Raw genomic sequence first — 27367 nt, 5'->3', positions numbered from 1 at the left:
AGTATCGACAACCCTTTTAGCGTGTCATCGGCTACTGAAAGCACATCTGCTCTTAGATTTATGTTTCATAAATGTAAAACGGCTTCATGTTTACTTCCTACCTGGTTCTCGCTTGGCTCTGATTGTAAATTATGAAACAAACACCAGAGCAGAGTTTTGACATAGACCTCATTTCCATCTACCTGTCGGAAGGACCACGCTCCCCATTTCCTGTCTACGACCTTCCGTCACCCGTGAAAAATGTTCTTATAGACTCCACTTGGTCTTCCCTCACTCATTTTTCTTTTGTGCTTGTCACAGAGGAACCATCAAATATTCAGGGAGCGATCCTCTTTCCTGTGCATGACTTCCTTTTTAGTATGCACCCCAACTATTCTGTCCGTTATTGCTGTAATTAGACCTGCTCCATTTAAGCCGGCAGTGTCACGCTGGTAGTGGACAGTCTTTAATCATGTGCGTGTCTGTCAACACTTAGCAGAGGGGTGAGAAAAACAATGGAGGGGCACGTCTGTTGGGGCTGGGCGTCGGGTTGAGTGAGAGCGCCTCTTTCCTTCAGTGGAACGGAGGGATCAATATAGACGTGGGCTGCTGTTGAAGCAGCGCTTTGGGTTGACTTTTACGTTTGTGTGTGTGTGTCAAAGCACTTTAGAATGACTCTGCAGCATCTCAACAAAGGGCAAACACGCAATGCAGATTGCTCTCAGCGGCTGGTCTTCAGCTCAGCAATCGGTTTCTCTTCTTCTTCTTCGTTTTGTGACCTTATTGTGAATTTTTTTCCCTCCTCCTCTGATTGTGTCTCCTTCTGTGTGTGTTTATAGTCCTGGGTGTGGGCCTCTTGGAGAAGGTATGTTTTATTCATGAGGGCCAGGAGTGGGGCCGGGTAAGGGGGTAGTCTGGGTGGGCAGTGGGGTGGGTGGGGGGCTTAATGTCGTTGGACACACACAGCAGCCAGATCAGCGGACACCATGACGACTTGGCAGAGATGCACAAGAAATCTCCTACAGGCACCGCTCCTCCGTCTAACGCCTTTGTCCTGGAGCGTTCGAGGAAAATGTGGTTTCTTTCTGTGTGTTCCCAGTGATCCCAATGATCCGAGTGTTCCCGGTGATCCCAGTGCTCCAGGTGATCCCAGTGTTTCCAGTGATCACAGAGGTCCCAGTTATCCCAGTGTTCCAAGTGATCCCAGTGTTCCTTGTGATCCCATTGTTCCAGGTGATCCTAGTGTTCCCAGTGATCACAGTGATCACAGTGTTCCAAGTTATCTCAGTGTTCCCAGTGTTACCAGTGATCCCAGGGTTCCCAGGGTTACCAGTGATCCCAGTGGTCCCAGTGTTCCTACTGATCCCAGTGTTCCTACTGATCCCAGTGTTCCAACTGATCCCAGTGTTCCAAGTGATCCCAGTGTTCCTAGTGTTCCAAGTTATCTCAGTGTTCCCAGTTTTACCAGTGTTCCAAGTGATCCCAGTGTTCCCAGTGATCACAGTGTTCCAAGTTATCTCAGTGTTCCCAGTGTTCCCAGTGATCCCAGGGTTCCTAGTGTTCCAGGTGATTCCCCATGTTCCAAGTGATCCCAGTGTTCCAAGTGATCCCAGTGTTCCTAATGATCCCAATGTTGTGTTCCCAGTGATCACAGTGTTCCAAGTTATCCCAGTGTTACCAGTGGTCCCAGTTATCCCAGTGTTACCAGTGATCCCAGTGGTCCGAGTGATCCCAGAGTTACCAATGATCCTAGTGATCACAGTGTTCCCAGTGATCCCAGTGTTCCTGGTGATCCCAGTGATCACAGTGTTCCCAGTGATCCCAGTGTTCCTGGTGATCCCAGTGATCCCAGTGTTCCCGGTATTCCCAGTGATCCCAGTTTGCGTGCACTTGTGTGTCTCAATTTGTGACTGTTTTCCAAGACTGTCGGCTTCTTTGATCACCTGGTTGACTTAGTTGTATGTGTGTGTGTGTGTGTGTGTGTGTGTGTGTGTGTGTGTGTGTGTGTGTGTGTGTGTGTGTGTGTGGTGTGTGTGTGTGGTGTGTGTGTTTGGGGTGGTCTAGCGTCCCCCCCCCCACCTGCATCAGCAGTGGGGGTGGGGGGGACGCAAGTTCTCTCAGTGGTTCTTTGCCATGGACTTCATAATCCTATCAGAAATGATTACTGATGGCGTTCTTCAACCCTCAGCAGATGTCCCCAGAAGAAGTGGAAGCCGCTCTTGTGTGTGTAATAATAATATACAGTTACTAAAGGTGAAATGAAAGAGAACAGTGTTCTGGAGCGTACAGTCTGTGGTTAAAGGGAACAATTATCATCCATGGAACGTTTAAAAAGCTCTGCATGTATTACACTGGTCGCTTGGGGATGACATATCCGATGATCCTGTGAATTTTAAGATATCTATTCCTCATGTTGAGGTTAGTTTTAAAACATTTACGACTAGAAGATTACAATCTGGCCCCTGAAGTAGGCAGTAAAGCTGATACACCCCAGTAGGATGCACAGCTGTTCAAGCAGAGATTAAAGAGGCAAAAATAAAAGCGTGACCCACAGAATGTAAAGAATGAATAAAGATGGTTCTCACAGAGAACAGTGCAGTGAACCACAAACCATCGCTATCGGAAGAATAATAAATTAGCATATTTAAATTTTCATCAAATATCCCAGCATTCATTGAGAGATCTAAGGTCAAGTCGTTTGGAGAATTCCACACCGCTCATTAGGATATAAAATGGAATGATCACACGGTTGAAAGTGAAACAATCCTAAGAGAAGCGTGCTTCTTAAACAAAGATTTCAAACTCTACATCAGCCCTTAAATAGAAACGATCCAAGGTTGAAACTTCTGATTAGACAAATCACGACCTTATTTTCAGTTCTAAATAAAGACAAGTGGACGTAAACAGGAGGAACAAAAGACAAGAGTAGAAAGACTAACATTCCTAGAAAGCCTGGTGACCGACCCGTCCCGTAAGCAACCAGTTAATGCAGCTACAGGTTGGGAGGAGTAGGAGGTTATGAAATAATAAGGGGTCCGTCCCTCTTGTTATGCTAACAGCATTCAGATAAGTCCTCGTTCGTCCAACTTAATTATGGCTGACATTTAAATGAGCACCCTTGTGTTAAAGAAGGTGGGAGAATGCAGAGGAAGAGGGCCTCACTAATTGAGTTTGTTCGATGCTGCTTTTGTTCTGCTGGGAGTTATATGTGAAACGCAGCTGAATGAGGCTCCCCGGTAGGATATTGATACCAAGTTTGCTTTATGGTGGTGTGTGTGTGTCAGTGTGTGTGTCAGTGTGTGTGTGTGTGTGTGTGTGTGTGTGTGTGTGTGTGTGTGTGTGTGTGTGTGTGTGTGTGTGTGTGTGTGTGTGTGTGTGATGTGTCCGCATTGGTGGTGTTAAAAAAAAAGGTGCCTGACTACATCTTTCCACATCTTCTCATGCGTAAAGGCATGACTGTTACCTCAATGGCTTCCCTCATGATTGCTCGATGAGATATATGGTTTATACGTAGCTATAGAAATATATATACTTGACATCTCTTTCATCCCCCAGTAGCTGTAGTGAATCCAAATTGTGGGAAGATTCGAGTGCCTTCAACAACGTGGGTATTTCCTATGTTTTTAACAGCAAAAAAACAAAAAGAAGTTCAGTTTGACGTCACGAGCCGCCCAATGTGAGCGATTAGCAGTCACTTGCAGCGCTTCTGTAAACCGACTGACATCATATCTTTCTCTGTTGTTTCCTAGCAGCTTTCCATTATATTCCTAGTTTTTTTTTAGACAATGCTAGTATTATATTGTCTCTTATGTCGGGTTCTCCACAGTGATTATTAATGAATGTTTGCACAATCACACATTGTGTGGGAGCATTGTGAAGCTTTTTTTTGTTACTGGACATTAAATCGATGGAACATCGGGATGCCAAGGACAAAATAAGTACTTTTCTCAGTCTGTAAGTCATAATGTGGTGACATCTTCTTTCTCCCCTCTGCAGCCATGGCCGAATTCCACGTCCAACCAGAGCCGGTGCATGTCGAGGAATCCGGCGTCGCAAGGTTCCAGTGCCAGATCCACGGTCTGCCTGAGCCGGTCATCAGCTGGGAAAAAGACAGTCACCCAGTGGACACCAAGAACGAGAGGTTGGGCCCAAACCGTGATTAGACGTGACAGCCTTTTACAGGTCGTTCACCAGGTCTCACTGCGCTTGTTTCCTCCTGTCTGACGTCTGCCCCTCTCTGTCTCAGGTACACCCTCCTGCCTACAGGTGTTCTCCAGATCACCGGAGTGCGTGATGAGGACAGCGGAAAGTTCTGCTGCGTGGCCCATAACAGTGCCGGAGTGAAACACAGTGCGGAAGCACTGCTTACCGTTTCAGGTTAGATTTCATCTTTGTTCTACAAGCGTGGTTAGGTTTCTTTTTTCTTTCTTTTAAAGGAAGCACAGATGCATGCTCACACTGCAGATTAAGTTAACTCTGAATCCATGCCATGCTCTCGTCTTTTGTTTTCCCCATCACCGCTCTGGTACGACCATCGCTTTGTCCTCTATTTATCCGCCGAGCATATTCCCAAGATTTTCCATACCTATTGTTCCTCTGTCTGATCTGGGAGATATAGCATATCGAACTAATGCACTCTAGAGAAATCCAATTAAGGGATGCCATCCATCATGTTCGTTCCCCCTCTTATGCTCCCCCTCTCTCTCTCTTTTATTTTTTATTCAGGCTCCCAGTCATCTGTTTACAAAGAGCCCATGATCCTGGTTGGTCCAGAAAACCTCACCCTCACTGTTCACCAGACCGCCATCTTGGAGTGCGTCGCCACCGGATACCCTCGTCCAATCGTGTCTTGGAGCAGACTAGGTGAGACAGACATGATCGGATTAAACAGAAAAAAAGAGCCCAGAAGGTGGAAATTTGTTGTTGGTAAGACGTCCGATAACTTGATTATTTAAGAGATTGGCGATAGTGATCGATGATTGTACAGCCTCAACCAATCACACGACTTACATCACTGTTTTACATGAGGCCATGCCGAGCTAACACCGTACTGCAGCTCTTTAATACTTGAATAAAAGTTAACTTTATACATCTTTAGTTATTATTTATTTAACTTCTGAGCGTACAGGAAATTGTGGTAATGACATCAGAAAAGCAATTTTCCCCTGAACCCGCTGATGCTTATGTCATAACTCCCTGAAATAAACTCACGTTTATTTCTCCTGAGCAAAGTTTTGATCTTTGTTCATGATAAAAGGCATTCAGAAGAAAAGAAGTCAGACAGAGAAAAGAGCCATTTAATAACAGGCCCTCTAAACTGGAATTCTAAATCACATCTGTAAGAGGGGCATTTAATCACGTAACAGGATGCACAGCAGAGTGACTGACCAATCATAACCCACAGAACACTGTAAATAAATAGAACACACACGCCGGTGATGTAAGCCTTGAAAACACACTTCAGGATATTCTCTTTCCACTGATTGCATTCAGAGTGACCACAGAGTCCACTAATGCACCATGTCTCTGCAGCGTCGGTTTAAATCCGTCCTGCATTGTGTGCAGACGAGGCGATGGGATTCAACCGATTCGGCCTGCGGGCTAAACATTATGTTTGACTATGTGTTGATAAATGGAGGTTTCATCTCCTCGTGAAGTTGAACCTCCTTCCAAACCACCAGAGAGCCTCTGAGTAATTGCCGTGAGGTGCTGAGACAGATACGATTAGTCTGCCCTCCCTCAATGTGCATTTTTTTTCCTTGACTATCACTCCAAGTCTGTCACAACCAATTTGTCAATCTGCTATCTGTTTTCTTTACTTATTATACAATCAGATTTTCTGTTCAGAATGTAAATTGCTACCTCCCCCATAAAGCCATTTTGGCATAATCAGATGGAGGGTATTTCCTCACACAATGTCACCAGAATGAAATGCTAACACGATGGGATTTGTATGTATTCGATTACAGCGGGGAGGTTGGGATAAGCTGCATAATGAATCTGATAGTTTCACATCAGTCACTGCTTAATGCCAGAGTTTGTTTTTATGCTATCCATTGAATGGCACCACAGCCTGCTGGCTTGTGCTCTTTCTTCTCTGACACTAAGTTAATTAGTGCCTGACAGAGAGAAACGGATGGAGGGGGCAAGAGAGGAGAGGAATATGGTAGAAAAAAAGCAAGAACAGGACGGCTTTTCTTCTGTGGTTGTTGAGTTCACTGGTCTGTGACTCGTCGGTGCAGCGAGTTCAAAAGAAACAAGGCATTCAGAGACTGTAACGTCCTGCGACACCCCTGAATTCAAAGTTTTTACCCTGACCTACGCGTTTTTGTGCCTCTGGCGTCCTGAAAATGTTGCTTTTTGTTTTGTGATTATATCTCATCAGGTTTCAGAGATGTGTACCTAAAAAGGTCTAAAAAGTGAAAATTTGACCTTGACCTAGTTTTTCAAGGTTGTAATCTAATTTTCATCCCCTTGCCTCCCTGAATATAACACTTTTTGTTTTGTCTTATTATTTTGTCCTGATATATGTGGAAAAAAATGTACAAAAGTTGACTTTTGACCTTGACCTAGTTTTCTCAAGGTCATCATCTCATTTTCATCCCCTTTGCCGCCCGAGTGATGTGCTTTTCCTTTCATCTTTCTGTCTGCAACGGTTGTGCAGATATGTGGTGGACGGACTGACGGACGAACACACAAACACTGACAATTACAATACATCACCGCTTCACGGGATGTAATTATAGAGAAATGCAAAAAAATTACAGTGAGAAAACACTTCAGACGGAGCGAAACCTTCTGGAGGATAATTTTTCAGTGATCTGTCGTGATAAATGACAGTGATTATTTTCCATTTTGTGTTCATTATGTCGACATCACGTGGTTTAAATGAAGCTAAAACATTTCTGGAGTCGCGTTTACGTCACGCTGGGCGCAGCGCAACAGGTTTTTTAACAGACTTTAACTTATGTTTTATACTTGAAATGCCTTTAATGGCTCATCTTTACATAGGGTTTTTTTTTCCAGAGAAAGCTGCGAGAGCCCTCAGCGGTGAACTCTACTCATAAATGTCTACATTTCTTTCTTTTAATGTCATTTAAATTTGCCTTTTCATAAGCACTTGACTGAAAGATAGAAACCCTAATGTAGGCTCGAACCACATGGTATGAAGCACTGGAGCCTCTATCTACATCGCCCTGCCTCTGACTGACCTTTTCACACATCAAATCATGACCATGCAGACTTGCAGGCTGTAGTTAGAAGTCAAAGATGGGATTAAAATGCCCCCCCCTTGGCCCCGTAGCTAATATCTGGGGTTGAAGCTACAGATAAGGCTCGGAGGAAAGTACTCGCTTATCATGTAAGTACAGAGGCAGTCATGAATTGTGTAAGGAGATAGAAGATTAGAAGTTGCAGTTAGTTCCCGGCTCCCTGGTGGCGTCTGGAACAACTCTTGTATCAACACTGAAAAGCAAAGTTTTTGCAAGACAAGAAAACGGTTCCTGAGCCAAACCTCTTTGAGCATCCAGTATTTTTAACTTTTCCTGGTGATTTAAGCGCACTCTGATCTTAAATGTAGCCCTCAACACATTCACATCTCTCCCTCTTGTCTCCGATCAGACGGCCGGCCAATCGGCGTGGAAGGGATCCAGGTGCTCGGGACTGGGAATCTGATGATCTCAGATGTTGGCGTGCAACACTCGGGTGTTTATGTGTGCGCCGCTAACAAACCAGGAACTCGTGTGCGTAGGACCGCTCAGGGACGCCTCGTGGTCCAAGGTGAGTTCTGGCTTGAAGGAATGTGTCATTTCGAAGGCAGAGGCAGACATGAAACAGTCCAGTCAGGTGGTGAAGCGATAAGGGAGCTGCACCTTGGGTGGGTGGTGGAGAGCTGCCATTTTCATGCATTTTTATCTCATACTTTGTGTTTCTGCATCGCTGTCTCCCTGACTAAACTGCATTTATCGTCCAATCATTGGTTGTGTTTGTTTCTATCGCACCGGTTTGGTTTGAGAAAGGTTTCTTTATGCTTCATTAATAACTGCGGGAATCTGAGCCTTCCGTCTAATGAGAGCCTGGAACACAGCAGCACAATGTAGTCGATGATGTAGGTGTGCAGAAACAGCTTGTTAGTCTAACAAGCACAGCCTCACAATGCAAATACAATAATCGCAACTTAACCCCATTTCCTTTCTCTTGACATCAACTTGCTAAAATTCCTTTTCGGGTTTAACCGGTTTTGGGGATTCTAGATGGAAGAGAAATCACACATTTGTCGGTGTGATTCCACCAAATTGCTTGTCAGAGATGGAGCGAATCCACGGTGATGACCCGATAAGAAGCGAAGCTCAAGAGAAGGTTTTAGGGTAGAACGAGATGGCCTCCATAATAACTTATCCCAATTCTTTTATTTTCCCTTCTTGTTAAAGTTTTAGGCTGTCATTAAAAAAGGCCTGATTACAATTATTATATAAATACCCTCGCCTTCTGTTCCACGACTGCTTAATAATACAAAAAGATAACACATCTATCAGCTTCTGTTGTCGTTACGAGTCTTTCATGAGGGGCGCACATCCAATAAAACACAAAATTCTGTTTTAAAGTTTTTTTGATCTTCACCCGTTTGAGTTCAGTCCCTCGGGGTAAGAACACAGAAGTGATTTAATCTATGTAAATCTGGCGAGAAGTCATTCTTATTCAAATAAATTGCCTTACGAGAGCTTTGTTTCGTCTTTTGCCCCAGCTTATCTTGTTATTACAGTAGACTGTAGATATAAAATACTGTATTATATTTTTTTCCGGGCATCACTTCATGTTGAAAATACAAAAAAAACAAAACAACAACACTATTTTGAAACAATTTTGAAAACAGTCTACTTTATTTAGCGTCTTATCTTATCTCTGAGCTCAGTCCACACAGGTCTTCACTAACGTCTAATGGCTTTTATCATAATTATACATCCCATCAGGCTGCTCTCATCTTGCCTTTCTAGTTCAATTTGTTTTTCTCTCTCATTCTCTTCACTCGTTCTTCATCACACAAACATTGTTGTATTTAATCTGACAGTTTTTGATGATGACTTACAGAGATAGACGGTTTCAACCAATGACATGAGGCCAGGTGTGGGTGGCCTTGTGCATTAATTTACACCAAGCTGGAAAAAATTCAACATCTGTCCCGCTCGCATATTGATCAAAATGGACCACACTTTGCTTCAGCCTATGGCAATATTGATCCGGATCAATATTTCATTTTATCTGCCTGTCAAGTGTGAGACAAGCTTGTTCCCTGACAGGAACAAATAAGGAAAGCCACAGATGTTAATTACTGGTCAATGTCTGTGGTTCTTGTGATTGGTTTTGTAGGAACAATGGTGGTACTGTTAGATCCGAATTAATGCAGTTCGGACCTAATTTAATGTTAATTATAAAGTTTTATTATATGGAATTAAAGAATTGATCTCACACTGTCGTGAGTAAGCTCCCTCGGTAATTATGAGAACGTTAATGAACCCCTGTCAATTAGAAATAAAATAAAATAAAATTAAAAAGTGCAGTGCTCCGTAACTGTAAATTCAAATTAGACATACATCAAAACCCTGACGCCGTTAATCAGCCGGGTTTTATTTTGCTCCCTTTGGGGGCAGATATGAGAAACAAAGCCTGAGTAAGGAAGTCCCAGTGTGAGAACGGAAAGGGGAAAAAAAACAAGAGCAAGATGGATGGATGGCGCTGATGATCTAACCCACACTACCACAGGTGCAAATCAATATCTCCCCGAGCCAACCTTCACCTTTGAGACAACCCTCAAAGAACGAGAGGAGGGAGGACGAGAGAGAGAGAGAGAAACAAGCCAGGAAGGAAGGACGAAAGCGTCACATGCTTCCTCCAGCAGCCTCCATTCCAGTCCCTGAGATTTTCTGATAGGAGAATTAAATGCTTGCTTTCAAAATGATGATTTATCTGCAACGGAGGGGAAGAAAAAAAAGCAACGGAAACAGAAGAAGAATGTAGAAATTGGAACAAGTAAGCAAGATATCCTCAGCGTCAGGGACAAAAGCATGGTTCAGTTCTTTTCTTCTCCCTTGAAAAGACCAAATCCAATAATAAATCAGTCCTGCTGAGAGCATAATAACGCTGTATGAGTCTTATTTTTGTCTCCCACAATTATTTTGATGTGGCGAGGTCAGTCAGAGACGGTGAGCAACACCACGTTTGACAGAATACGGGCTGTGTAGGTGACATTACTGCCTTTTTTTCCTGCTGCAACTGCATCATGAATGTATAGGAAGTACTGCAGGTGTGTGTGTGTGTGTGTGTGTGTGTGTGTGTGTGTGTGTGTGTGTGTGTGTGTGTGTGTGTGTGTGTGTGTGTGTGTGTGTGTGTGTGTATGTGTGTGTGTGTGTGTTCCAAATTTACACAAATTCACACCTCCTTGGCAGAACTAGAAAGAAAGATACCAAATGATGAACACCCACAGACTGCTTTAGGGACTTCATGGTGCATTCAAGTACCACTGCACCAGTAGACGTTTTCCCACCGTTTAGACCCACACAACAGGCCTTTTATTTTAACAGTAGGTCATATGATACACCAGGTTTTCACCCTGTAGTGATGACTCTGAGATGTTATAATTACCATAACATTTTTACAGCGTTAATACGGCTATAAATAATTCAGGTTATCAAATCAGTGTGAACCAGTAGAAGGATAATGAGTGCAGAGGAGATAATACGATACCCCTCTCTGTCTGTCGGCTCCAATGAAAAACGCCGACCGAGGAATTAAAACTCCAGCTGATGTAACTGTAATTACACTGTAATTGAAGTAAAGCTGGCTACTCTACACACGCTGCTTTCTATGAATAAGTTATTGCCACTAATTAAGCACCGCTGTAGGCTTGCAGAATGACAAGAGACAGGATATGATGAAACCATAAACTGCATCGCTTTATTTTCATTTACTGCTGTTTGAAAGCGCATTAATCTTACGTCGTGCTGCTGCAGAGTGTTGTTCTCTTCCTTCTGCTTCGTGTTGAGAAGCATCAGTGACCTAGGAGCCCGACAGACTCTCATCAATCCCTTTCTTTTCTCTTTTTTTTTTGTTTTGTTTTTGCTCATCTTTCAGCCCCGGCGGAGTTTATTCAGCCCCCACAGTCCATCGCTCGGCCGGTCGGCACCACCGCCATCTTCACCTGCCAGGCGCAAGGCGAGCCTGAGCCCCAGCTCACCTGGCTGAAGAACGGGCAGATCCTGGAGCCCGGGGGCCACGTCAGACTCAGGAACAACAACAGGTACAAACAGGAAGCGCCGATGATTGGCTTCGGCAAATGTTCAATTTCTCAGCGTTTCCGTCGCTCCCGACTTGGCAGCTGCAGGAAGTCACGTTTGCCAAGACACAAGCCTGGGTTTATTTGCGCCTTTGCGTGTTAGGAGCGTGTTGACCGCACACTGCTAACACGCAAAGGAGGAGGAGGAAGCTGCAGCTAGCGCTGTTTCCATTCTCAGCATTTCAGCAGATGTGATTGATTGCACATTAAACCTGATTTCCTACCATGCATCCATCCACACATCCATCCATCCATCCATCCATCCATCCATCCATCCAGACCTACGAAGGCCTGACTCTCCAGCTGTTGCTGCTACAAATCGTGTTGAGTAAATTCTGCCTCGCATTACTGCACGCATAAAGTTTAGTTTTCCAGTTGACCCTGGCAACCAACCATATGTGTGTGTGTTTGTGCGTGTGTGTGTGTGTGTGTGTGTGTGTGTGTGTGCTGTTATTCAGTGAGGCAAATATGAAGTACAGACATTAAATATGCACACTGAAAAATCAATAGCAGTGAGTGACATGAGCGGACACCTCCATCACCCGGCTGCACCGCTCCACTCCCACTTGCCTCCTCCGTCTGTATTAGTCAATGAGATGAAGCGAGGGATTAACAAAGCAGCAAAACAAGAGGAGAGAAGAGAAATAAATGACAGGCTAGACGTGTTTATGGACGGTTAAAATAGAAATGAGTCGAAGAGAGAGGACTGTCTGAGCGCATCGTCGAAGCATCGCTGCGTTTTACATGCTTCCTTTTGTTTTTTTCGTGTGTATGCTTAAGATTTGCAGTGTGGATCTCATGCATCACAAAACCCGCTCTCTGATTGGTTGAAAGGACAGGTCCTAGCTGTAGATCTGCCATTAGCTAATGAGCTCATAAACTTAGCTAGTTGACCAGGAAATGCAGTCAGCTGTTTAGAAAGCACAGCCGCTTCAGTTCGCTGATCTGAGGAGAGTCGAGAGAAACCATAAAAATCTGATTAATCCTGACGGATTATCTGAATGTGAAATTGCTCTTATCCAGCGTTAAACCCGTTTCCCGCACTTTATGTTTATCCAGTTCATTTTCAGCCATGTAAGAAGAATTCAGATGCTTGTCTTGTTTAGGAGTTTTTCCATTTATAGTTAAGATCTTACTTCACATCGCTTCGAGGCTAATCGTGACTAAAAGGTATTCCCCGACGCGTCGGAGCTAACGGTAGCGACAGAGCAGATTACATGGAGTAGGAGCATGGTGGAGCCTACAGCACCCTGCCTTTCTGAGTTACACCAAAGTGCCAAAGTATTTCAAGGAACACTACGTTTCTGCTATCAGTAACTCTGTTGTGTAGTTGGGGTAAAAGCTGTAATATCATCCTCCGACATGTGATGAAGTCGAGGTAAAATCCATCAGGAGAAAACGTAACCGCTGGCTGGATGACACCCACATGCATCTACCCGCTCCTGCCCGCACTTATTTTTTATTATTGATTAATTATTGGATCATCAGTTGTCTGTAAAGCATAATGGCCGTTACAGTTTCTTATGGTCTGTGTTGAGATATAGATTATTTAAGACTATATGCAAAAGTTGTATCAGTGGAATATTTGGTTTCTTCATTATAAATCCAATAAAAATGTTTCAGCTCTAAGGCTGTAGGTTGGTTTCCCGTTTGCCTTCCTTTCTTAGTTCGGACTGGGAAAAGCGAGTGAAACTGCTGTATTCATCCCTGAGGGGCAAATTTAAGCCAATAGATCCCAAACTCAAACAGTCTGGATGGATAAATTTCATTACAGGCAAGAGGTAAAATATGAACCTTTGGGGCTGTCATGTTTTTTACTAATTAACTAAAACCAGAAACATTCACTCAACAGTGTGTGCCTCAGAACAGTTCTTCTGTTCATCCATCCATTTTTTTTCCGTCTACCTGAGGTCAGGTTACGATGGCAGCAGGCCAAGAACGGTATTCTGACCGTCCCGCTCACCAGCAGCACTTTTTCCAGCTTCTCCTGGGGGGGGGGGATCCTGAAAGCTTCCCAAATGAGATATATGTAATCCCTCCAGCAAAATCTGGGTCTACCTTGGTCTCCTCCCAGTCGGACGTGACTGGAAAACCTCCAACAGGAGGCACCCTGGAGGCATCCTAATCAGATACCCGAGCCAAATCAGCTCCTTTCATGGCAGCGGAGCCAGAACTCTGCTCTGAGCTCCCTCCAGCTGTCCGAGCGCTGTTAGGTCAAGCCCTGACACGCTATGAAGGAAACTCATTTGGGCCGTGATCGTATTCTGTCACCACCCAGAGCTCACGACCCTTGCTGAGGGTTGGAACATTTACTCGACTGGTAAATTGAGAATTTATCCTTACGGCTAAGCTTTCGCTCCACCAGGGATGAACTGATAGGATGTCCACACGACTGCCGTCGCCACAACAAACCGCCCGTCTATCTCACAGTCCGTCTTTCCCTTCGGTTCGTGAACAGAGCTGACCTGACGGTGAGATCGCAGACTGACGAATCCAATAGAAAGACATCATCAACAAAGAACAGAACCCCCCGCCCCCCCAAAACGGATAACCTCCTCCCCTTGAAAGACTGAGCATGAACATCCAGCGGGCCTTGAATCCGACACCCACTGAGAACCTGTCAGACTTTCTAGCGAGAACCCAGACACAACTCCCATTTTGGTCATATAGAAACTAGATGGTTCAGAGAAACGGCCATGAGATCCGTCCTCCTGCAGCACCCACCACAGGAGTCCCCCTGAAGGGGAGGGGGTTAAGGTCATAAGGCCCCTCCAGATCCACAAAACACATGTTTGCACGCTCCGTGTCCAGCAGGTTGTGTCGTCTGAGGGTAAACTTGAGTGAGGAAGGCGTGTTTGACACACTTAGGTGAACATGTTGGTGAGACTTTCAGGATAATGAACTCAAAGGTGGTGTTGAGTTTGTGTGCACACAAGCGAGGAATACGCTTTAACCCACCTTGGAAATTTTAGTTATACATGAGACTATGCTGGTGAATTTATAACAAGGTACTTCTTTTTTTTGCCAGTGGCCCCAAAAGCCATGTGGTTTGTTTTCTAGTCTGGTGGAGGTCATGGAAGGAAGGAAAATTATATGTCATGGCGTACAGTTTACCTCCTAAGCAAAGCCTCTCTCCAAAAAAATAAGGCCAGTGATGACATGCAAATGATATTCAAGGGCTCCGAGCGGCAGGACGGGTCTGTTCTTACAGATATACATGTTTGCACTCTAACTGGGGGGATGCATGGATATGCAGCAAGTGTACCAGCGGAGAGAGAGAGATTTTAATTAATGTGTGTGGTTGTGTAAAAAAATATACACAGGCAGTGGTTTTCTCTGCTCAGCCGTCTCCCATGATGCTGACCTTCAAAAGCAAATCACATAAGCGAGGGACGGGGAATCGATTGTACATTTCATTCACACACACGCGTGCATACGCATTAATCAAAAAAAAAAAAGCAAGCGAAACTGTATGCGCACAAATAGCGACGCGCGGCGTGCCATCACTCATTTTGTGCACACGCATAATCAAACATGAAAATTCACTAACGTGTTGCGCCATTAAGTCCTCGTGCACGGGCTCACACACACACACACACACACACACACACACACACACACACACGCAGCCACTTGAAATGCTGCATTAGATGATGTCAGAGAGGAGCTGATGGGTCGCATCTATAAACAGACGCTTGCAGCTCATGGCGGAGCTGCCTGTTTGTTCTTTCCTTCACATCTTGCAGGGTTTTTTTTTTTTCTTTTTTTGCATGCACCTGCACACCAGCTCAGACACGAACACACCGACTCATTTGTTTCGCCGTTCACTATTAGCCTTTGCTGACCACGCTCCTGTAAAACAAGCTGGTAGAGCTATCACCAGGCATCTGTGGAAGCTGTTTCTCATTATGTGTAAAGCATCGCCTCAATATTAAGTCTCCAAAGCCGACAGGAGTAAACATCCAACGCATTCAGGTCACAGTCTGAGGCGATGTCGGTCTGAAAGCGATCCTGTGGCAGATATCCAACGACGTAACAAGGAATATCAGTCTGGAATGGGATGGAGGTGGCGTCTGCGTGTCCTCTGAACATCCTGGCATGTTGTCGCCTCACCTGCTTTACATTTCCCACATGTACCCCAAAACCGAGGATGGCCCTTCCTGGATCTGGACCGGAAACGCAATCGGTATTAATACAGAGCTGGGGGGGGGTGGGTGGCGGGAGGGGGGGTCTCCAGGGGTTGATTCCATTCAGTGGAATATTGATCCTTGTGCAAGAAAACAAACTGTGATCTTCAAGATAATGTCGGGTTAACCCCTCCCCCCCCCGTCCTCCTCTCTTAACACAATCATTTTGGTCATGCAGTAAATTCACAACACAACATTATGGAAATGATTGAGGATGCTGTCTTCATTACACAGTAAGATCACAATGATGACACAGCAACTCTACACTGGAGGACTGTTAATAAACTCTCTACTAGTCTGCAGCACAAACAAAAAGAATTGCAAAGCGTGTGCAAACGGAGGTTTTTCCAGTTTGAACGGCTGCAACACTGAGTTTAATTTCATTTTCCTTTGACTGAATATTTCAGTAAACTTGACGTGATTTCATGTACAGTGTGTGTGTACAGGATTTATTCCATATTTCAGAGGTGTGTATCCGCTGTGGTGAGGTAATGGCCAACATCTGAAGGAACAGGAACACACAAATCTCCACATTTTGATGCTTTCAAAGGAGTTTTTTTTTTTTCTCCTATTCCCTCCTTTTTTTTCCCACTTTCTTTCACCGAGACCTGCCTTTCTTGTTTGCCGCCCCTGTTGGTGCCCCACATTCCCTCTTCCTGCCCCATTACAGAAAGCTGGGGCCTGGGCATTGGCCTTGAACTCTGACCCCGTCTGTAATCAGTCATATCCCTGGGCCCTTCCCTCGTCTCAGGCCACAGACAGCTCGTGGCCCCCCTCCCCTCGCCCTTCCCCACCTCTTCCTTCTGTTCTCTCTCTTTGTCCCTGTGGGGGTTTTTCTTTTCTTTTCCCTCATGCCGGATCCAGAATGGCCACGTCGGCCCTTGACGGGGTGCTGCTCAGAAACTTTGAAGAGTAAACACAGCTTCAGCAGCTGAACAACACCCCCTCCACACACACACACACACACACACACACACACACACACACACACACACACACACACCACGCCACTCCCCTGGCCCACGGCCTTACAGATCAGTTTGTGAAATGACCTTGAACTGATGAGTAAATGATGGTGTCAGTCTGTCAGGACAAGACGGCTTTGGCTCGGGCTCTGGTGTAACACGAGCAAACAGCCGCGTCGACCCCAAAACCGCTTTTTATCTCATTCCCCAACTCTCAATGTGGATCAATTTATTCTAAAACCCTCATTAAAAACGAGAAAAATTCTAGTCTAGTGAAGTCTAGTGAACCCAGGTGTCTTTTTGTTACTGAAATTTTTTTTACTTAATTGAAAAGTTCTATTTCTAAGCTGCAGAAATATAAAGTGTGTTCAGACAAAGACCTCTACGCAGTATTTTTTAAAACAAATAAGATAATTTAAAAATGATTCTCTGAATAAATGCATGTTAATGGAAATGAAAATTAAATTCATCTTCATTTTTAATTAGATCAGATTGTTACGCAGTTTAGGAACCTTTTCTGAGAAACACAAGAAATCTTCATTTTAAAATAAAGTTTTTATTAATATTATTATTATTATTATTATTATTATTATTATTATTATTATTATTATTATTATTATTATTATTATTATCATAATTAATAATATTAATATTAATAATATTATTAAACATAATAATATTAATATTATTATGTTAACTTTCATCCTGGGCGCTGAGGAGGAAGTTCTGACTGGCGTTGGTGAACACACATGTTGGACGTGTGTTCATGCGTGTGAACGCTCACATACACAAACACTCAGACGCTACTGTACCTTCAGAAACAAGACGAGCTCTTGTGAAATGTATCCGTGTTCACCTTACATGCTTGGGGGGCCCCCGTCGCTTGGTAGTTCATCCCAGGGGGGGGGGGCCTCTTGGCTGCATCTGGTCAGGATGCCTGTCTGCAAACACTCCATCCATCGCTGATATGAAAGGCTGTCAGAAACGTGACGGTTAAGTAACGAGGTGAGGGCTGGTGACTGCTGCCACCTCGGGGGTCAAAGGTGAGATTGGCTCCGAGATGGCGAAATACAGGCGCCTGTTTGACTTGATAATTATCCAGATTGAATCCATCTGAGACGGTAGGGAATAAATAACTGTTGCACCTGGCATCCTGCACCGACCTAGATTACACATAGAGTAATTCTGTCCCAGCGCATCAATTTTGAAAGGGGAAATGGAAGCATTCTCTCCTGACCTGCCCGAGCTCTTCGCCTGTCCCCGCAAATCTATTTGATAAACCGCAACATGACTAGTTTGAGGTCAGTGCCGTCCACGGAGAGCTGAAAATGCCATTTTCCTCCTGACCCATTTCACAGACCCCCGACGGTGGTGAGTGACAGACCTTTCGGTTATGTTCCGTCAGCAAGAAACGTGTTGTTCCTTGCAGGAATTGTCCTGGCATTTCTTAATAAATTTCAATTTAATACACCAAGGAGCCGATCTGTCAGTCAAAGAGAGACAGTCGACGGGTTCTAGGAAGGATCACGCCGTCAACACCTTAGGTTATGATTTGGTCAGGATGTACAGAACGTAGAGGAACCGCTCCGGGTCCTCAAGCTTCTGGAACATCTGGAAAGTGAAGCTTGAAAGGGAGTCAGGAATGGTGTTGAAATGACCGGAAACACAAGAACATAATGGTGTGTAACAGACTGTCGGGTCATGTGACGGATGAGGCGTTGAGGAGTCCAACTCTCTTCCTTCCTTTCTTCCTCTCGGATGCCGATTCAGATCTGGATACTCTTCTATTTCCAGAGGTTGTCGTTAAGTAAGGTACCTCTAAAATGCGCTGCGGTCCTGTTCCTCCAGGATCCGGTATCCTTTAAGCTCCGCTTAATCACCGTGACATTTAATTCTGGATTTCTCTCTTTTATTTAAAAAAAAAAAAAGTCTCAGAACTCTTGAAATGCCAAAAAGCAAATGGCTTCACGGCATTGAAGTGGAGAAAATGGAACAAACAAGCCTTAACATATTCCCATCTCGCTTTTCTTCCACACATATTATAAATTACCTTAAATACAACAGGAATGGCCTTGGCATGAAAATGGCATAAAGAAATGTTTTGCGCTAAAGGGCCTCATTTCCATAGTGTGTTAAATGTTTTATTATTCCTTCAGCCTCCGGACAAACACAAAGACAGGAGCAGATTATGGATCTTTGTTTAATAACACCTACTCAACATGCATGCTCAGACCGCTTTAAAGGGAAGCAATAGGAGCAGAGTCGAGGTGGAGCGACGACGGAGGGGCAGGGAGATGTTTGGAGGAGCGTATAGAACTTGGTAGGAGTGCGGTGTTCTTCGTGTGGGAGGTTCGTGTGTGTGTGTGCGTGTGTGTGTGTGTGTGTGTGTGTGTGTGTGTGTGTGTGTGTGTGTGTGAAGCCTGGACAGGTACTTTACCTCCGGGAGAACATGAGAACTTTCCCAAAGGATGGAAGTTACATCATAAACGATGAACTTGAACATTATATATAGACATCCATGAAGGAGAACGAATCGTTACAACAGAATGATATTAATATGTTGTAAAGTATTATTAATTTATTGATTTATATGTGTTATTCAAGGAACAACGCCGTGAATATTTAATGAATGTGAGGACTGTGACACATTAAGGATTGATTTTTTTGCTCAGTCAGCTCTTTTAGATGAAATGTATTATTCTGATTAGTTGACTTAGGTTTGAGTAACATCACAAGGTCACATGGTGTCTCTGCCGTCTGTAATCTTCTTGTCGTTTTAACATTTTTTACACGTTTTACAAGCTCGGATATAGACCGGCATTCGATCTAAAGAACGAATGCCAGGAAGGAGGGAACTAACCGTCTCCTGCGTCTCTTTCCACATCCCCTCTCCTCTCAGCACGTTGACCATCTACGGCATCAGCCAGGATGACGAGGCCATCTACCAGTGCATCGCTGAGAACAGCGCCGGCTCCACGCAGGCCAGCGCCCGCCTCACAGTGCTGCTGGCTGACGGCCTACCCGGCGCCCCCGCCCACGTGCGGGCCGAGGCCCTCTCACCCACTTCCATCCGGGTGTCCTGGAGGGAGCCCGATCAGAACACTCAGGACATCATCGGCTACGTTCTCCACTTCCGCAGGACCTCAGGTGAGATCTTTTATTTTTACGTGCTTATCTAGCGAACCTCCTGCACACCTGGATCAGGTCATAGACACATTTAATGGGCTTTAAAAAAGAGAAACACATGCATTAAGTCCCTGCGTTTGTTCGTAGGAGCTACTTGACACGGATGCAGTGTGTGTGCAGCTTTTGGTGTATACCTGTATGTGTGTGTGTGTGTGTGTGTGTGTGTGTTTCTGTTCAAGGCTCACACAGCAGCTGCCGTTCTTTTCGCTGCTTCTATCGGATGGATAATTAAAGGCCTCGGGGGCCGACCAATAGGCTCTGCAGTAATTACCGTTTGGAGATGGTACGGCCCAATGGGTTGAGGGCTGGAGGTAGAGACCGGTTATGGTTGGTTGTCTCTGGATTAAGAGCAATAAAATGCTTTAACACATTCTTTATAACTGCCCCCTTTCACGCCCTTCTTCTTCTAAAGCCATGCCTGCAATTCACCCAATCACTGTCAGCGAGCCTCCCAGGGCCGAAAAGATTATCCATTACGAGCAGAGCCGCTTTGATAAAACTGGCGAAATGAGCAATAAACATAAAATGGAAACAGATTGTATTTATTTGGTGCTTTCTTGATCTTATTTTCTATCACAGTAATGTCTCCTCCCCCACCTGCCATCCTTTTTTCTTTCCTCATTCACGCCTCCCGTCTCACCACCACCACAGATCCGGTGGAGAAGGAGCACGAGACGGTCAGTAAGGTGACGCTGCAGCAGGTCATCCAGGACCTGGAGCCCTCCACCAGCTACACCTTCTATGTCAAGGCTTATACTTCCCACGGGGCCAGCAAGCCGTCGGACATCGTCACCGAGAGCACTCACGGGGAGGGTGAGTGTGGAGCAGAACCAGTTATTAGAGTAGAGTATAACTTTATTTATCCCTTAAGGAGGTTCTGTCAGGGAAATTAATCTGTCTGTCGCACAGAGCACAGTAAGTAGACAAAACACAGAAAAAGCACGCAGAAAGCACCAGCACATAGGAAATAGTACAACACCAAATAGAAAGAATAATAAATAACCCATCAAGAACATATAAATAGAAAATCATAAATAGGCATAGAAATAAAAAATAACCAGGCCTAGTTTAGTATGGGTATAGTGTTTGTATTGTTTTTGCTGTATTGTCTGTGTCATCCCTCAGCTCTCGTGTGGACTTTCTTCTTCTTCATCTCCCCCAGAGAGGAGTTGAGCAGTTTAATGGCTCGGGGGGGATAAAGGAGTTCTTACGTCTGTTTGTCTTGCATTTTGGGAGGCGCAGCCTCTGGCTGGCCAGGCTTCTCAGGCTTCTCAGGTTGTTGGTAACGGTGTGCAGAAGGTGGCTGACATTGTCCATGATGTCCAGCAGTTTGTCCAAGGTTCTCTTCTCTGCCACCTTTGCCAGAGGGTCCAGCTTCATCCCGACCACCGAGCTAGCCCGCCTGATCAGCTTCTCCATCCTGGAGAGATCCGCTCTTTAGTTTTGGAGGTGTTCAGCTGCAGGCTGTTGCTGTGACACCAGTCAACAAAGTCCTTCATCAAGAATCTATACTCCTCCTCATTGTCCCTGATACATCCCACAATAGCTGTGTCATCTGCGTACTTCTGGATGTGACACAGTTCTGAGTTGTAGCAGAAGTCCGCCGTGTACAGGGAGAAGAGGATTGGGGACAAGACAGTCCCCTGTGGAGCACCGATGCAGCTGACCACAGTATCAGACGTGGAGTCCTTTAGCTTGATGAACTGTGGTCTGTCGGTGAGGTAGTCTTGGATCCAAGCAACCAGGCCGGGGTCCGCTCGCATTTGAATAGGTAGAATAGGTGGTGGGATGGGAGGAGGAGGAGTGCTGGTGGGAAGGGGGGGCTGAGGGGGACTGCTCCGCTGCTGCAGAGAGGGGGTCAGTAGGTTTGGAGGAGAAGGAGGGACTGGGGGGAAGAGGGATGGTTGGGGGCTCCCTTGTGCCTACAGATTACAGCGTGCTTTATAACCAGAGCAGAGCGACAAACCACAGACACCAGTGTCTGTTTATGCTTACAAACCTACATTTCGATGCAATGCAGGTTTGTAGTTGTGTCTTATTACGCTTTATGTGACCCAGCACAGACGGCAGCAAAGACAGAAATGAGAAGCGTATGGATTGAATGAGGAGGGAATGATTGAACAATCAGTGCTGCAATATAGCACCATATTAGAGGAGGGAGTGATTGGCGACATAAAAAGAATGGAATATACGGGCGTACAGTGGAGCGGATGGCCCATTGGTCTCACCATCATCATCTAAATAAATCTTTACCGTTTCAGGACAGATGCAATTACAACATTTTCACTACTACTCGTGCGGAAATTAAACGATGGCATCGATTACACGTTAACATCCAAGTCGTTCCTGAAGGTGTTAAAACTACAAAATTCACCTGTGATAATGTGCATTGTGCGTGTGTCCTTGCAGTCCCTGCGCCTCCATCGCTTTACACCAAGGTGGTGAACAGCAGCGTCATACAAGCCACATGGGAACCTTCCTTCAAGATGGGCCAACATCAAGGTTTCAGGTTGTTTTATAAAAGAGCGCACACCGCCCTGTTCACCGGTCCCATCACCTTCCCTCGCAATGTCACGCAGTACAACATCACTCAACTGGGTGAGACGGGCGGCCGACGTCTGAGAAATGGTATCCATGAGTTAGGATTGATATCCACCTCTGGGATTCTGGGCTGATTCCATTTCTCTACCTCTCCTCTTCTACCTTTTCTTGTCGTCAAGATCCCACACTGGTGTACGAGATAAAGCTGCTGGCGTTCAACCAACAGGGCGACGGAAATTCTACTGTGCGGTTCGTTTCGCTTCAGGAGGCGGTGGAGAAGTCTGGTGATTATTTAACACACACACACTCACACACACAGACGTACGACAGCTACACACCAGCCGTGTCCCCTGTTGTGTCTCCTTCAGTGGTGGACATCCCGTGCGACTGCGTAAAAGACGAACAGAGCAAAACATCTACGACGGGCATCATCATCGGCATTCACATCGGGGTCACCTGCATCATCTTCTGCATCCTCTTCCTCGTCTTCAGCTACCGCGGCAGGTCGGTACCGTCGGGATGGGTCGTGAGCTGGTAATGGCAGGGAGTAACTCTGCCTTCATGCGGGGTTGTGTTCATGTGATCTCCAGGTTAAAGATGTGTAAGACCATCGAAGCCAGCCCCCAAGCGGGGAGCATCGCAGTAGGAGAGTCCTCTTCTACCTCCCAGGGGGCCGCTGGCCTGAACGGGACCGCCAGGAGAGCAATGGAGGTCAACGGCAGCGCGGCGGGGAAGAAAGTGGAGGATAACAACGAGCTGGAGAGACTCTTCACTCAGCCCAACATGCAAGAAACCAGCCTGGTGAGTGCTGAGTCAGCTGTTTATGCGCGAAACATGACTCAGCACGATCCGGTTGAACACAGATTTCAGCGCTATTTGTATCATATTTTCATAGTTTCTGTAATGGCGACTGTAGGTGGATTGAATTTCATTCATATTTACCCCACATCTGATTTATTGAATGTAATGATAAAAAAAAATCGATGCCTGGAGCTGTGGGAAAAAAACAGGCTGTAATAAAGTGTAGTTTACCTCCTAATCAATTTCACTCTAATTCTCACTCATGCTCACTCACTCCAATTTATTTCCAATAAGCACACACCCAATGCCAGCGATCATTCCATCAGGAAACACAGTTAAAACATCAATGTGAATGGGAAGCCGGATTATTAATATATCTATAAAAGTGATTTATTTTCTTCTTTCTGCTTATGTAAATGTTTCCTTTGCTTGTGTTTCAGTCCGACTCCTACATATTAAACGAAACCCAACTGTCCACGATACCTCTGGATCAGGCGGCGACGGAGCAGGAGATGCAGTTCCAAGAGCCTCCTAGAGGGGGAGCGGCTCGGCAAGACCAAGGCTGATCGCGTAACAGAGGCCAATTCACGTGGCGCTGTCTTCAGCGTCCACTCAGACGTTACTCAGGTTGTCAGGTGTTCCCTTTCAAAATAATATTTCCATTTGTGCAAAGATTTTTTTTTTTTGATCGGTAAGTTAAGAGGATCTCGAGGATCTGGGACTGTATAGAACGCCGGAGTGTTTTTAGCCTCTTGGTTCGTGACAGCTCTCTGGTTAAATGTTCTTTATTAGTACAGATTGGTCTTTTGTTAAATTTGTGGTGTTAGGCGGCACACAGAGAATAGGCCCTAGAATGCGTATACTGTATGTCAAAGCAGTTATAAGTTATTGGCCTCTGAACTCGACTTTAATTTGGAGTGGATGTCAAAGATACCCGCTGCCAGCGCCCACCAACCAATGATTCCACGCTCTCACTCTCAGAAGACTTCAGCCTTCGTCCAGGGATTCGATATATTCTGTCTCAGGACTTTGTTTCAGTGATATCAACACTTTTTATGAGTTCTCAGCCTTCGCGCAGGAACTGGAAGTGACTGCGTGAACCTTACGAGTCAACGAAAACCTACCTCAGCCGGAATGAATGTTTTGCGGGAAGCTTTTAGGGATGTATCCTTCCCCTGTGGCTCACCATTACTTAACATACAGATGAATTTATTGATTTGAAAATCACAGGATCAGGCGCCGCACTACCTCAGATGTCAAGAATCGTCACTCTTTCTCTCTCTCTCTTTCTCGGAAAAATGAGTATCCAACATAAAGCACTTCCAAATGCTGTAGTTACTGTTCTACCTCAAGATTACAATATTAATGTTGTTGCTGTTGTTGTTGCTGTTTGTCTGTTTATTGCAGAATGAGACACCCTCTTTCCCCCTGTGACATCACAGCTTCCCTCTGTTAGGGAGCATGTCTGTAGATTCAATGACAGTACCTCATACAGATTAACAGACTAATAACACTGTTGTACGGAACACGGTACGTTATGAATATGTGTGAAATGTGCTGTTCCATTATAAACTTTTTTTTTTAATATTCTTTATTTTTTATTCTAAAGATCGTAAAGTCTTTCTCCAGAGGTCGTTTCTGCTCCACGAGAAGGCCGTTAGAGATACACTGCATTGCTAAAGGGATAATTTCATATGCAATACATCATACGTGTTTAAATCAGTACAGTGATTGATTTCTCACATGATGGATGTGAAACAACAAGAAAATCAAGCACAAAACAGCTGCTGCTGGTGTGGCGAATTTTAAAGAATATCCTTCAAGTCTATGCGTTACGCTAACCTTGTCTCCCAGCTTTTGCTTATCATAAATACTGGACACTAATATCAGTACCTCCAAAGCAAAGATTGCTTCATTCGTTGGAAATTATGTGGCGAGTGTATTTCCACTCTTCCAATGCTACCGGGTCAGCAGCAGTGTATTTCTAACCATCTTCCCTGTTAGTAGTTTTATTTTCACGTTGCATGATCTGCCTCCTTTTTGAACGGTAATAACCTTTTTTTAGCCATCTGGTGCCCAAGTGCCCACAACAGTTGCTGATCATGCATCATGCTTGACTACAATAACTTCCTCTCTTCCCAACACCACAGTTCCTGCTCGGCTTTCTCCCTCCTGTCAAAACTGGGTAGACAAAGTGCTTCAGGACCAGGGTATTTTTAATAATGGCCACTGAGAGGCGGTTGATGGACACAGAGGGACGTTTAGCGGCTCTCCGACTGTGCAGTACGTCTAAAGCTACGTAGGCCTACCTCACTCCAGCTTTTGGCCGGTCTCTCAGGTTTAAATGAAAGGAAAATACACAACGCTAACAGTAAGGTAGAGAGGTGCACATGTATATAATGGTATATCGCAATTTCGGATGCATGCTGGACAGAAGTAGACAGAAATGGACACACGGTGCAAAAACACACATACACACGAAGGGAGAATGTTATTGGACCTTTATTTCATGCACTAATGATGAAAGCAGTTCATTCTTAGTTCCCAGTGGATGTAATTATGTGACTTTGTTTGTTTTTTTGTTTTGTTTTTTGATATGAGCTTTTAACTTTTTTTTCCCCGCTGTTTTAATTTTCGTCCCATGTGGAAAGTTAATCCGTGAATTAGTGAAGTTAATTGAAGAAAGAAAAGAGGGTGGTGCTTACAACGCCGACATAAAGTTCAACACAATTGGTTTATTGGTTGATTTGCCTTTCTGGCTCCTGAATGTAATTAAACTGTGCTTCATTCATGTGATATTAGGAGCGGCTGAGTGGGAAAAACCATTACATCAGCCTCCTGGTTGTAATTCCAAATTAGTTAATTAGCTTTATTGGGAATTTCAGTACCTTTATAATTACCGAATAGAAAACAGAAGTACCAAACAAATGAGGCAGCGGTGAAGGGAACTCTGTTCCCCCGTTATTTACAGCTAGACGCAACAGTCCCCCGATAGCACGACCTTCATGATTGGATGAAGACGTCGGATTCATACTGGAATTTTTCCATCTGATGTTTTTTTCCACCCTGTTATCCAGAGTTCATGTTTAATTAATGCCAAACGGTCCAAAAAAAACTGTTTTTCCAGATCCTATCCAAAATTTTACTCTGTTACTTCAAACTTCACGTTTGAAACATTTGCTAGAAGTACGATGAATAGTTCGAGCAAAATTTAAAGACCTCTTACCATTTTCATTCATTCATTTCATAAAAAGAGGAAGCGTTCCTAATCTACTTATCTGAAGTTAAGGGTCACGGGTTCTGTTGGAGCCTATCCCAGCTCACTACAGGACAGCGGCAGGTTAATCTGGGCTGATTAAAATCCACGATGTTAGCTAGCAAAATTGGAATATCAGGAGATTTCCGTTTTTCCCACTTAGCTGACATTCCATCAATGCAGCATAGGCTTCAAAGAGGAGTAATAAAAATATAGCAAATTTAATAGTTTATAAAATGCATATTTAAATTATTTAGGCTGTATAGACTATATAATATATTGTGACTATCCGTGACATTCCACATCGGAGTTGTTCCTGTCCAACAGAGAATCTCCTTCTGTATTTGTTTAATCTGTAACCACTTTCTTATCCAGTTTTCATCCCTGTGATGATCTTATTTGCTGTAATCTCTGCCTTTAAAATGTACTTTTATGCATATGAGTTTCTCCTTCGGTTGTGTTCATATCATTATCGTTCTTGGTGCTCGTCAAAATAGCGGAACAAATGTTCGACTTGAACTTGTCCTGCTTCTGTATTTATTAACCACGGATGTGGTATTTTCTCTCCACTCTGCTGCAGCCTTAAATTGTGTTCTTACTTTTGTTATTCCCTCCCTCTCTCCCTTCTCTGTCTCGGTTTAATTTCAGGGTCGATCTCCCACATATTCCAAGCTGTCGATGTGACGGGTTTGGGTGGTTTGACCCGATCAGACTTTGACAGGTTGCTGTATTACATTCGAGCCCGTGTGATCGGACAGAGCCATCAAAGCTGTTCGTACTGATTGGTGATGTAATTCCATCAAACCCCGAGGAAGTAAAACATCACCAAAACCCCCTCCTTTTTTTCCCCTCCTTTCAAGTATCCCGACCTTCGGACAGAGAGATTATAAGCTCAGGGACTCTCTGTTCCTCTTGTATGAACATGAGCAGGCCTCACTTCAGCTTCTGGACATTATCTTCTGTTCTGTGCCTGGTTCAGTCGGAATCTCTTCTGTTCGTAGCTGTTGTAGCTGGAAATACATCAGTGTTTCTCAGAATATACTTCCACTGCCTCATTAATGTTCCCAGGGGTGAGAAAGAACAAGCGTGTAGGGATTACACATTAACGTAAGGCGGCTGCAAC

General features: G+C 44.6%; 1 protein-coding gene across 1 annotated transcript in view; it reads left to right on the top strand.

Moving 5' to 3' along the window:
• Window positions 1-24530, top strand: part of igdcc3 (immunoglobulin superfamily, DCC subclass, member 3) — a 46450-nt gene extending 21920 nt beyond the window's left edge. The window contains exons 3-14 of the mRNA XM_068317479.1: window positions 3976-4120; window positions 4226-4356; window positions 4705-4842; window positions 7600-7758; window positions 11107-11272; window positions 19360-19607; window positions 20298-20459; window positions 22056-22244; window positions 22367-22471; window positions 22556-22691; window positions 22778-22988; window positions 23429-24530. Coding sequence (XP_068173580.1) covers window positions 3976-4120; window positions 4226-4356; window positions 4705-4842; window positions 7600-7758; window positions 11107-11272; window positions 19360-19607; window positions 20298-20459; window positions 22056-22244; window positions 22367-22471; window positions 22556-22691; window positions 22778-22988; window positions 23429-23554 — 1916 coding nt within the window. The 3' untranslated portion in view covers window positions 23555-24530. The remainder of the gene's footprint in view (window positions 1-3975; window positions 4121-4225; window positions 4357-4704; window positions 4843-7599; window positions 7759-11106; window positions 11273-19359; window positions 19608-20297; window positions 20460-22055; window positions 22245-22366; window positions 22472-22555; window positions 22692-22777; window positions 22989-23428) is intronic.
• The last annotated feature ends 2837 nt before the right edge of the window (window positions 24531-27367 follow it).

The sequence above is a fragment of the Antennarius striatus genome, chromosome 1 (assembly GCF_040054535.1).
Source record: "Antennarius striatus isolate MH-2024 chromosome 1, ASM4005453v1, whole genome shotgun sequence".
Classification (NCBI taxonomy): Eukaryota; Metazoa; Chordata; class Actinopteri; order Lophiiformes; family Antennariidae; genus Antennarius; species Antennarius striatus.
This window is presented reverse-complemented; position numbering and strand designations above follow the sequence as displayed.